Below are 13,199 nucleotides of genomic sequence, written 5' to 3' on the forward strand. Positions count from 1 at the left end.
TTCCCTGATGTTGCAGCAATCTCAAATCCACACTGAGACCTGGATCTGTTCCTTTGGGTTTGTGATGTAGCTGCTTATTCTATCGCTTCTTCATTTTAACCTATGGTTTTACAATCTCTTCTTTGTTCTCTATAAAACACTTTGTGACAAACATTTTAAAAGCACTTCATAAGTCTTGACATGACTAGATTATAGAATAGAATGGTGAATGTGATATACTGTAGAGGGCTTTCAGGTGACATATCACACCTTCTGGCGGCCATATTGGAGGTCGACATGGTTAATTTCTGTCTGTTTCTGACTGAACTGATCATTTCATCACTGATCCATCTGATTGATTTAGTGTTTAGATAATGTCAGCTTGTTAGCTAGCTAACCATAGTGTCTGGTCAGCTAACATCACTGTGTTGTTGTTAACACATCTGATTAGCACACTAGCTAACGTAGCTAGTAGCAGCTAGCGTTAGCATGTTCACATTAACATCAGTGTGTTTGCCGGCTAGTTAGCTAGCTAACAGTTTGTTCAGGTTAACTGAGCTGACTCTTCTCAAGCTACAACTCAGAGTGTTTTGGAGTAGAGACTAGGGCTAAAGACAAGACAGTTTACTGTGTCACAGTAACCAAATCCACCTTATCACACTATTCACTTTTACTGAGAACGTTACTGAATGGATCTACAGCCACACCACAACAAGCTGACTCAGCTGCTCTCTGCTTCTAGCTGCTTCATACAGATTTACACTTTATTTGTGCAGCCAACAATCTACCGGACCTCCATGATGGTGCTAGCATTATGATACAACCACAAAGCCTGTATTACTGTAGACAAGACACTGTTTGCCCCTATTTGCCACATTTCCTGCAGGATATCAGCATCATCATGCTGACTGGCACTCTCACCCCAGGGAACCAGTCCTGGCTTTCATGCAACATGAAAGTTTGACTACAAGGCCCCTGAACCCGTCACGGTATGAACATGAGTCCCTCGTGAATCCTCCTCTGTGACCCCGATAGGGAAGTGAGGGGGAGAGAGAGAGAGAGTGAGGGAGAGGAGGAAGGAGTTTACAAAGAGAGAGAGAGAGAGAGGAAGTCTTATCTGAGCATCGCCTCTCTGCCGCTGACTTCCTCTCCATAGAGATATGACAGTTTAGCGGCGCCCGTCACACACTGTCACATCACCAGGCCGGAAAATTACCCCAATACTCCATTTCAATGGCAGAAAGAGAGGAAGGGAAGGAGGGGGGGCAGGGGTAAAAGAAACCATTCACAAAAAGGTGCTATAGGCTCTGACCCTTTCACTCCTTAATACTGGTTGCTGATCTAGGAATTGAAGCTTATTCTATACTGTTGCACTCTGGGTAAATGCCTTGAATGTGAAATACATTAAGAGGAAATTTCTCCGTCCATCTTCCTCCGGCTCCGGCTTCCTCCTCGTCCGGCTTCAATTCATTCGTTTTTGAAGAATTATGATGCAGTAAATTCTTTATATTTCAGGCGTTTAACTCTCATCCAGTGAGACTAGGAGTTCAGTGTCTTGCTCAAGGACACTTCAGCAGGACTCAGTACTGGTTGCTGTGTGGAGCGAACCTGGAGCCTTTAATGACAGGACAGTCTCCTTAACCACCGACCATAAAAATCCACAGTCCCCCCCGGCCTGTGATGTGATTTTACTATCGAGTGCGTCTTGTTTTCTTGAGAGGCGGACGTGTAACTAATTGCTTTTACAGAGTTGAAGAAAGTCGTGCGAGCCGCTGCCGGTCACAGGTCACGCCATATATCGCGCCAGCCGCGTGTTACGGCTCTACGCGGGCAAATTAACTCGGCGGACTGGGATTCCCGTGTGCGCAGCTGGAACAGGAACCGGTTCCCGACATCCAGAGCTTATTTGTCCCTGTCTTGGTGCGGTCGAGCCGAGCACAGTCGGCCCTTTATCTTGGCCCGGCTTTTTCAGCGTTAGCGTCGTAGACAAGAGTTGTTTTTTATCTGGCCCATAATTCAACCTTTACAACATGCGCAAACATTCCGATGGTTTTTGCCTTCTGGCTGCAGAAGGAGGCGCGGCCGGTCCAAGCCGCCTCACTGACTAATTGAATTGTGACCCTTTAAGTACTTTTCTCTGCTTCCACCCTTCATTTATTGGCCCCTGGAATTAACGCATGCCCGTAAAGATACTTTTGCTTTTTTTTTTTCCTGCTGCTACACTGCAAAAAGTGTCCATTTCAACAAGTCATTTAGCCTCATTTCAGGCTTAAAATCATATTTCTTCTCAGAGTAAATGGCAATCACGGTGAGATAATTCCACTGTTTCAGGAAATTTGTCAGTATCTTGAAACAAGGCAAAATAAGGCAGATAACGGTACTTTTTCTTTCTTTTTTTCATTGCTGCACTGCAAAAAGTGTCATTCTCAACAAGTCATTTAGTCTCATATGCAGCTTTAAAATCTTATTTTTCTCGGAACAAATGAAAAATTCTGCCAGTCATGGTGACATAATTCCACTTGTTTCCAGATAGTTTCAGGAAATGTATTGAAACAAGCGTCAGTATCATGAAACAAGGCAAAATGAGGCGGATCACTCCAGTATTATCAAGAAAATTATTCAAGAAAAGTCTGAAAGAAGCCAATTTGAGAGAAGTGATTGGCAGATTCTTTTCACTTGTTTTGAGAAAAGATAAACCTTTAAGACTCAGGATTTTTTTTTACAGTGTATGTCTGCTGTTATAGTTGTCACCTTTTTTCCCCCTACAGCTATGCCCTAAACAAATTAGCTCTAATTGAGTTGTGTTCCAATTAACTAGGCAGTTGGTGGATGCTGGATTGTGAAATGACATAAAACAACAGAAGTCAATGGAAATAAAAAAGGAGGGGTGATATTGGTCATGAAAAGAAGCACTTTCCTGTGCTGCGGCCCTGTCCCGGAGCAGTTGGATAAGTCTAAACACACGTTGAGAGCATCTAGCCGGGGAGAGTTATAAAATAAACAGCGCTCTGGCACCAGGCGGCTCGTAAAGCCTCTGGCAGCGCGTCTGTCTGCAGCGGCTCGGTGCAGCCGGAGCTGTCCGCTGATTTACACGCCGCCGCTCCGTCAATGAGACACAATTGTGAAAAAGTGGGAAGAAAATTATAGAGCCGTTTGCACTTTCACAGCAAGTGATGTGTCATGTTTGGACGCATCACTGTAATACTACTATATCTACTGCTACTACTACTACTACTACTACTACTGATACTACAACTACTATTAGCCTATTACTACTACTACTACTACTAATATTAGCCTACTACTGCTGCTACTGCTACTACTACTACTGATACTATTAGCCTACCACTACTACTAGTACTACTACAACTACTGCTACTTGCACTACTACTACTACCACTACTACTACTACTACTACTACTAATAATAATAGTAATAAGTGATGGAATTTAGTCTATAATTAGTTTATAATAACCCAAAATCTATGTTTTGAGTTTTGGGTAGCTGAGAAGTGTGTGTGTGTGTGTGTGTGTGTGTGTGTGTGTGTGTGTGTGTGTGTGTGTGTACGCGGGAGCGGGATGGGAGGGAGTTTTAGGGTCTTCATAAGAGAGAGGGCTGGTCGCTTTGGCAGAGAGAGAGAGAGAGAGAGAGAGAGAGAGAAAGAGAGAGAGAGAGAGAGAGAGAGAGAGAGAGAGAGAGAGAGAGAGAGAGAGAGACCGCTGGGATTACATCACCGCCCTGGTGGATATTTGGGTGCAGCCAGCGGCGCCTCCAGTTTGGCTGGAGGAGGACCAGAGGCAGCCAGTGCGCCGTGCCGGCCGGGACGGAAACAACATGTGGAGTGGAACCAGCAGCCAGCGCGCCGTGCTGTCACACCGGGACCTGCCGCTGACCGCCGCGCACGGGAAAGCCCAGGGGGGAAAGAGAAGCCGCGAGTTCAGTTCCCGCTTCTGAACTCTCCTCCCGGCCAGTTTGGGGACTTGCGCGTAAAAGAGAAGCCCGAAGGTTTCCCGCTCCCCCTCTCCAGAGACGCTGGTCATGGACTGTGAAGTTACGCAGGGAAATTCCTCTCCGGCTGCGCATCAGCTTCGCTCCTTCTCTCTCCCGCTGTCGCTCTCCGCTCTGGTGAACAGCCAGCAGCCGTCTGAAAGTTGCTGAGAAGTTTTGGGAGCGTTTCGCACCGAGGTTACTCCCCGGTGGAAGCGTCTGCTGCGCGCTCTCGCCTCAGACTTGGATACCTCCCCGCAGCCAGCCAGACACCCCGAGGGAAACACAGGGGGTCCCGTGTTCTTTGGGAGGATTATACCTGTTTATTTTCACTTTCACTGACTCGGGAACTGTACAGAGGCGATGGATAACTCTTATTACTTCTTGGCCATGTCTATGCTGGTGCTTTCCCTGGGCTTCAGGATAGAGGAGGGCATGTGCCAACACTATTATCTCCTCCGTCCCATTCCCAGCGACACTCTGCCCATAGTGGAGCTAAAGGAGGACCCGGACCCGGTCCTGGACCCTAAGGAGAAGGACCTGAACGAGACGGAGCTCAGGAGCGCGCTGGGCAGCCACTTCGACCCGCACTTCATGTCCATCACCCCGCCGGAGGACAGATACGCGGGGAACGAGGAGCTGAGCGAGTCGGAGCTGCGGCAGAAGCCCTCCGGAGCGATGCCCAAAGAGATCAAAGCCATGGAGTTTGAGATCCAGCACGGCAAGAAGCAGAAGCCCAGTAAAAAACTCCGGAGAAGGCTGCAACTGTGGCTGTGGTCTTACGCCTTCTGCCCGGTTGTTTACGCATGGAACGACCTGGGCAGCAGATTCTGGCCGCGCTACGTGAAGGTGGGGAGCTGCTACAATAAGCGGTCTTGTTCAGTCCCTGAAGGGATGGTCTGCAAACCTGCCAAATCGGCCCATTTTACGATCCTGCGATGGCGGTGCCTGCAGAAAAAGGGGGGTCTGAAGTGCGCCTGGATACCTGTTCAGTACCCCATTATATCAGAGTGCAAATGCTCCTGTCCGACCTGAAACAGACTGACGAGGACTCATTTTTTTTATTTTTTATTTTTTTGCAATTATTGATGATTAAATAATGGATGATTAAATATAGTTTCATGATTATTTTTTATATGCACACTGCAAAATGTAGCCATCTTAACAAGTCATTTAAACTACTATTAAGTGTTAAAATACGTGTTCTTGAAATACGTTTTAAAAAAAAAGTCTGCAGTTGGAGTGAAATAATTTCACTTCATTCCATCACGAATCAACTTGTTTCAAGGATTTTCTTGAATTAAGCTCATTTTCCTGATATTAGTGGAATGATCTGCCTTGTTTCGAGATAGACAATTTTTTCGAGAACATTTTCTGAAACAAGTGAAATTAACTCACTCCACTGGCAGAATTTTTCATTTGTTATGAGAAAAATAAGATTTAAAGACTTAATATGAGGCTAAATGACTTGTTAATATGGACATTTTTTGCAGTGCAGTGTCCAGTGTAAGAATGTATATTTGATGTACATGTTGTGCCATTTTATTTTATGACAAAACTTTGTATAAAAAGGTCAGTATTATTAATATAATCAAATCTACTGTATTTGTTAAATGTATCTTGATTGTGTTGTATCTTTTTATATTTATAATGAAGAGCACTTCGCTTTGCGAAGCATTAAAATGCTGATACTGAAGGACTTACAAGCTATTTTCTGTTCATTGAGAAAAACATAAAATGAATATATGGACCTCTATGGGAAACATGAAGAGTTCTGTTCCAAAATCAGACATTTGAAAACAGTGATACCTACTCTAACAAAATGATTGATAGAAAAAATCTGAAACAAATGATGGTATTATTTAAGGATGGAGGTTAACTTACTGTAACTCTGATAGTTTTACAGACTGGATCCACTATATTATAGAGATATTAAATAATGAACTTCAGGTTCCCCAAACTGTCTACATAACATTTTGGATTAGAACTCTTCATTTATTCTTCTCATCTTAAGATGCTGTATGTAAAATAAAAAGGGACAATTGGTCTATAAACCATGTAAATTGAGATTATGTGTTGGTCTATTTATTCTTTTTGTAGTCTAGTTTTGTCCAGTTAAAATAAAACCACTCAAACGACTCTGGATGGGCAGGACTTTGTTTTGTTCCAGTGTGGATTCAGCTTCAGCTTCAGCTCATGTTTTCCTCATGTTTCTCAGTCTGTGTTTTACAGACATTCAGCTCCCTCTCTTTTCTGCATGCTCACTGAACTGTTGCTGCACTTTTGCTTCGTCCCTGAGAGGAAATGTTTGGGAAAGTTTTGCCCCATTTCAGTTGGTTCAACAAAGATCTGCAGTACTGATGCAGGGGAGATGTAGGGTAAATGTATGAAGGGATAACTTGGATTATATAAACTACTAACAATGGTTAATAGTGTAGGCATTACACAGCCAACATCCCCAACACTCATTAGGACAGCGTTCTGCAGTAGAAACACTGAAGCAACCAAATGATCACTTCTACAATGCCTACAGGTGTAACTTGCTGCTCATCCTATTTGCTACTTTGCTTTTTACTTGGATTAGGAGGAATATTCTGGAGTCTGAGATCAACAGGTGGAAATGTCCAGTCCAGGTCCTGCTGTTGGACCAGAATCCTTTACTGGAGGAGGAACCTGATCTGAACTGGATTCCTGTCAGAAACATGGAGGCTTACTCTCAGAGTTCAGGCTCATTTCACTAAATTTTCAGAGACTGTGTTGTATCCTGAAGTGATAACCAAGTACAGAACTTCTCAACTTTAAGTGACTTCTAATCTTCTTCTGGCTCTCCAAGTCTTATGGTTACAGATCGAAAGAAAGGCTGAGCAGCAGTCAGCTGACAGCTGGTTTGAATTTTTGAAGATCAGATTTTTAAGTGTTTCTCCGTGACTTTTCCTAGACTCCTTTAAGTACAAACCAGTGTTGGTAGAATTTCCCAAACGCACCAGGAAACAGTAGCTGTAATTATATTCACCCTCTGTGAGTGACGTCTTGTTGGGTTTCTCTTCCCTCCACTGTCCTAATTTAACATTAGGACAGTGGAGGGAAGAGAAACCCAACAAGACGTCACTCACAGAGGTGCTGCATCTGTCACATTTACCACACAACACACACCTGAGACCTGAGTGAGATGCTGCACTGACCTACCATGTGTTGTTTGGGTGCATAAACAGTAACTGATGCTTGTTTCAGTGTAATGGATCAACGTTTTCAGTTCCTGAGCCCAAAGACAAAGTAACGCCTACTTGCAACCTGCTGTTACAAACATAAAACTTGTAGAATTATGAACTTTAACAACAATTATTGAAAGAAACCAAGAGGCTGCAAAATGTCTTAACTTCACATGAAATGGCATTCATAAAAATGTAAAAAATATGATAGAAACTGTGTATATTAGAAATAGATTTTTTCACATTCTATGAATCATTACGTGACCTCCCCCCCAAAAATAATCCTGCGACCCCCTGGAGGGTCCTGACCCTCAGGTTGAGAAGCTCTGGATTAAGTGACAGGGTCATTTTTCATTGTAGCGCGGCTCCGTCACGGTGGGAATTCCTCATCTGTCCAGAACAGATCTGAGCCGTCTGGCTGGACCAGGTACGGCTGGAAGGGCTTCAAAACATTACATATCCATTTTGTTTAAAGAAAAATGTTACTCATATTCATTGCTCAATAAAACAAAACAAAAAAAACAAAGAGCAAAAATCTGTCACAACCTTGCAGCTTCTCCAAGGTGCATGAATCCAAAAGAGCCAAAGGAATGAAAGAAATTCAGATACTGTTGGAAAAAACTACTGAAGCTGAAGCATTGGTTTTTAATATTAAACCTCCGTCAGTTGTTCAGTTGTTTTTTTCATTCCTTCAGTTAAAAAAAACACAAATAGCTATTTTCTCTAAAGTGTTACTGTTCTGCAAGTAAAGGAATCAAGATTGCTAATGAATTCAATAGCAGACAAATGTGAGTTTTACTTTCCCTGGCAGCAATCGAGTCGGTCTCACATTTTTCAAATGACGATTTGCCAAGATTTCTCATCTTGGCATGAAACTCATTCATTAACCTTCACTAATTGAAACTGACACCTCTCTTCACACTGCAGGCCTTCAGGTTCACTTCTGAACTGCTGCTCATATCAGATTTTTTTGCATGACTGTTCACATCTATTCTCGGATGTAACTCATATCTGATACCAATACGAGCTGACAGCGATGTTGAAAAGACACGTGAGCAGAGTAACAATAATAAAAGACGACACATCTGTTTTGTTTGAACACATTTCGGTTACAGGATGTGTAATCCTGCGTAGCCGCACCTGACGCTCAAACACCGGCGGTCTGGAGGAATTCTCGTCATAAAACCTGCGAAAACGAGACTTTGCTGAGCCGTCAGCTCTGATTGGCTCTGAGTTTGAAATCGCACAAGCCCCCTGAAACAGCTTCTGGTTTGTTTTCCTGCTGAAGACGACGGCCCACAGAGTCACCGCCTTTTTCTATCTATCTGTTGTGTTTAAATTTCTCCACATCTGCGTTGTTTGGACCGGAGGTGTGGCTACGCAAGAATGTCATCCAGGTAGTATGATGTCCAAACAATAACAACAAAATCCACTGGACTTGAAGAGATGAAGACATTTTGTGTGTGTCTTGTTGTCATTCCATGCTAACGCTGCTCAGCTAAGATGACAAAATTTTTGAAAAGCGTCTCAGATGAATGACGTAGGATTTACTTACTATCAAGGCAACGCTGACAAATTCTAATTTGAGCGCTGAAATACAAATCACATGTACGTCGCCTGCCTCAGGATCTGATTTTGTAGCACAGATCCTGATCAGAATTAACAAAATCCGCAATCCAAAGCTCCATGCAGCTTTTTGCTGTTCACACTGATTAGAAAACATCAAATCTGAGTCACATAAGGCACCAGAAGGAAAACTATACCAAATGAAAAAATAAATAGAAATGCTCATAAATGTGAAATTCGAAAGCTGAAACTACAGTAAGGATCTTTTACAACATCTGTAACTCCAAAATGGACGTCCTGTTCGACAACTGTGCTCTTAAATGGGCAACAGATAATATATCATCAAATAATATATCCTGGCCTGACGTTTGGATAAATGCAAGACATCCATTCCACTGCTAACAACTTAAGACAGTACAAAATTTGAAATAGATTGTATCGCACTCGTCTTACTCTACAAACGTGTATACTTGGAGATCTACAATTATGGGAACATCTCCTTTAAACTTAAAGGTCCATCTGGTGTAAAGCAGGACTCCCCTCTCCTCTGTGATGATAAAGGAGTTGGATGGTCTATCTAAACATGGTGAAAATATCAAAACTAAATCCACACAATCCATATTAGAAAAGCGAGCCTCTAAACGAGCCGTTTGGACTTCCGTAACTTTGTGGCGTCACAAAGGTTCGCTCATTATCATTTCTGTAAGAAATAATAGACTAACAAAGTGTTTTTTTCAAAGCGGTCGAGCGGTCGTCATCGTTTATTACCGGAGAGTTTTCCCTACCTGTAGCCGCCGGGCCGCGGCGTCTCACGTTTCACTCTCGAAACGGTTAGCCAATCGGAACAGAGGGGTCGTTAATATTAATGAGCCTTAAAGACACGGAGACAGAAACGGCCTGTTCTTGGTAAGGCTCAGAGAGATGCTGGAAAATGAACGTGGAGAAATGGATTGAGAGTGTTTTTGGTTCATGACACCACACACACAGCTTTGAATGGACCTCAAGACACAAAATAAAACTCTGGAGAATATGAGACCTTTAAGAATGTCTTTTTAACAATATCAAAAAAGTAATATTAAACAGAGTCACATGAGGGAGAAACTCAGAATCAGGACACTTTCTGCTGCAGTGTGAACGCAGCTGAAGCAACAGCTATGAATCCTGCCTAGCCGCTTCTGTGCCATCATTTCTGCCACTGTGCTGTACTGTTTTACACATGTACAAACACACACACACACACGCACATATATACACATATATACATCGCAGGCTCCGAACCAACACTGCTTCGTTTCATAACCCTGCCCCTTGATGAAAGCTTGTTTCTGGAGCCTTTTGCTAATTCAACATACTGTATATTTTACTGTAAAAGTGGTTTTTGGGGAAGCGGAGAGAGATTAATTTAATTTGCCGTGTGCGGGGCCGGGCTGCCGTGCCAGAGAGCGTGTTATTTCTCTGTATGTCGGTGTGCTTAGCGTCCGCCTGCTTTAAGAGGTGCTGAAAGCCTCGACGCTCCTTTAAATATCACCAACAAGTGCAAGTGAAGTTTTCCTGACCTGGTTTCTCCACATCCCTGTTTCCTGCTGCAGAAACAGCTCCAAGAGTCAGAGGATTGAGAAAGAAAAAGACTGAATAGTACTTAATATTACTAGTCCATTCAAAGGCTTTTTTTTAAACGAGTTTATTGATCATATTTCACAGTATACTGCAAAAAATCACAAGTTGTCCAGTGATGTTCTCTTGTCTCCAGACCTATCAGTTTATTTCATGATATTTTTAGTCAAATTCTCTCACTGCACTGGCAGATAATCTGCTGCTTTCAGTAAATTTCACTTGATTCATGCCAATATGACTTCTTCTTTCAAGAAATCATCATAAAACAATGAAGAAAATCTGGAAAAAATTTCACTTTTACCAAGAAAATGTCCTGAAACAAGTTAAATTCTCCTGAAGAAAGTCTAATTTGTTGATGCTGCTGGAAACATCTGGAGGAGACGTCACCTCGTCTACGATTGGCCAGTTATCCACCAAGAAGAAAAATACAACAAACTACTGAATGGAGCCAGAAATGCAAATTATATCAGTGACATTTTAACAGTGTTAAAATATTTTAGGGGGGATTTTTCCTTTAAGGCTGGGTGACCCACCGCACCTGATGGTTGGAGAAACTCTGCGATACATTATTAGGCTTTTAAATGCAGATTTACAAAAACATAATTCAATAATTAAATGAGTCAATATAATGTGTAAACAAAATCACATTTCATTGCAGGTTTTATTGACTGTTTTTATGTAACCGTGGTAAAGGAGGAACCTGCCGATAACTGATATTTTAAAAAAAAAATCAAAAGAATAGAATTAAATTCATGGTATAACGGATAGATTATTTGTCCATAGACAAGCAGACAAACTTATGTGCACAAACACGTACACATACACACTCACTCAGGCACACATGCATGCACACACACACACACACACACACACACACACTTCTTTGAAGAGCACACCCTATTTCCACTTCACAGCAGCGTGTCAAGCTGAGGCTTTATGTGTTTCTCTCCAAGATCACATTTAAGTTATCTGCAGTGATAAAACATAGAAATGAAGTAAGAAAAACACAGTGGGCAACAAGGACTACAAGCAGCCATGAACAAAGAAAAATGAGTTGGGAGAAAGAAATATGAAAGAATAAAAAAGAACAACTAAAATATCAGAATCACATATTTGTCTATCACTGCTGCATGAGAGTGTGTCGGGTTTCTTCATTCAATCTCGCATCTTTTACATGCACACTAATAAATTGATCATGTAAACACTGTTTTCATCCCAGCCATCTAATCAGGAAGTGATTCACACCTGAGACACCAGGTGAATTCAATTAACTGCAATTAACTAGCTGGAAGGAGAGAAAGCAGCAGCACTGAAGACCAGGATGCAAAACCAGTGTCATAAACCATTCTGTTCATCCAAATTGTGCTTTTTTCTCTCTTTCTCTCTCCATTCACTGCCACTGTATGGAGGAACAGTCTGAAAATCACTTCTAGCACATAAAGGAACGCCGACAAAGCAGATTCTGACAATATATAAAAAACTAGTCCTGCTGCTGAATTGTTTTGAAGTGAATCTCTTTCTTTATGTTTATTAAACCTTTCAGTCTGAACAAGTGGAACACCGAAATCTAATCGGAGGAAACTTATGCGGACGTAACAAAGAAAATAATCTGTTTACCAATAATTGTAAATAGGTAAAAAATAAAAGTGAGAGACTAGTTTTTTATATATTGTCAGAATCTGCTTTGTCGGCGTTCCTTTATGTGCTAGAAGTGATTTTCAGACTGTTCCTCCAGACGATGGCAGTGAATGGAGAGAGAAAAAAAAACACAATTCTCCAGTCTGCTCTACCGGAGCAACAGATCACAGAATCACTGATTTTGGGGGTTTTATCATGGAGGAAGAGACACAACCCAAGAGACTAGCAGAGTTTAAGCATGGGCGACCCCAGTGGGAATTGAACCCCTAACCCTGGCAGACTTAGTGCCTTGCTCGACCCATTGAGATACACAGGATTGTAATTCTTCTAACTGCAGCAAAACCACAAGCAAATGGGTGGGAGGGGGGAAAAACACAGGAGCTTTTAATTGGTTTCGCTGCTGCAGGTTCAAAGAAGCTCCGAACGTTTCATCAGTCTTGTCTTGTGCTTTAAAAATATGTCAGGGATTTCACTGATGTGACGCCTCCCAAGCTCCATCGTGTCCTTGAGTCTGCGTCAGGACGTTTTAATGAGAGTTACACGCCAAAAATCTCCTCGCTCGTTCTGAATTTTGATGAAATTGTGAAGATGCAGAACCTGCTGAGGCAGTGAGATGAACGCCGGCGCTTTCCACCTGGATCAGGATCAGCAAATATGAGATAAAAGTCTGTGGATAATGCAGCGTGCTACAAAGAATTTAGATGGTAAAAAAACTTAGAAGTAAAAAAGTAAAGTAAAAGAAAAAAAAAAACCTGTTGGTTATAATTGTCTGCAAAATTTCCCATGCATACATTGGCTCAAAAATGGAACTAATGACAAATTGCAACTTACCATCAAAAATGTTAAGAATCCATTGATCTTTAAGAGGAGAATTAAGTGATTTTCACACACTGAACCCTTAAGATTGCTGTGTTAACTTTTCCAGGAGTGCTCTTCACACTTTTAGCTTCTATCTGTAATATTTTCATGTAGAAAGCGTTGACAGGACGAATAAATTCAGCCATGAACAAGTTGCAGAATTAAACAATCCATCCAGAGTCTCTTGTGATTGGTTCGCTGTGTGAAAGCGTTAGACTGACGTTACTTTTTGCTCGCTCAACCAGGGAATTTCTCTTGGTCTCAAGGGGGGAAATTACCAGATCAACTTTTCCAGAATATCAACGCTGGCTCCCGTTCACACGACCCTGACACAGAAAATTTCCAGAA

The 13,199-nt window shown here is 42.1% G+C and overlaps 1 protein-coding gene across 1 annotated transcript; it reads left to right on the forward strand.

Moving 5' to 3' along the window:
- The first annotated feature begins 3,712 nt into the window (after positions 1 to 3,712).
- Positions 3,713 to 5,118, forward strand: nog3 (noggin 3). Its single transcript, XM_071904159.2, has one exon. It carries the CDS (start codon positions 4,330 to 4,332, stop codon positions 4,999 to 5,001), a length of 672 nt encoding a protein of 223 aa, XP_071760260.1. The 5' UTR covers positions 3,713 to 4,329; the 3' UTR covers positions 5,002 to 5,118.
- The last annotated feature ends 8,081 nt before the right edge of the window (positions 5,119 to 13,199 follow it).

The sequence above is a fragment of the Centroberyx gerrardi genome, chromosome 20 (genome assembly GCF_048128805.1).
Source record: "Centroberyx gerrardi isolate f3 chromosome 20, fCenGer3.hap1.cur.20231027, whole genome shotgun sequence".
Taxonomy (NCBI): domain Eukaryota; kingdom Metazoa; phylum Chordata; class Actinopteri; order Beryciformes; family Berycidae; genus Centroberyx; species Centroberyx gerrardi.

Bases quoted from the DNA above. Each gene is read 5' to 3' on its own strand.
- nog3 (XM_071904159.2), top strand. From the start codon at position 4,330: ATGGATAACTCTTATTACTTCTTGGCCATGTCTATGCTGGTGCTTTCC.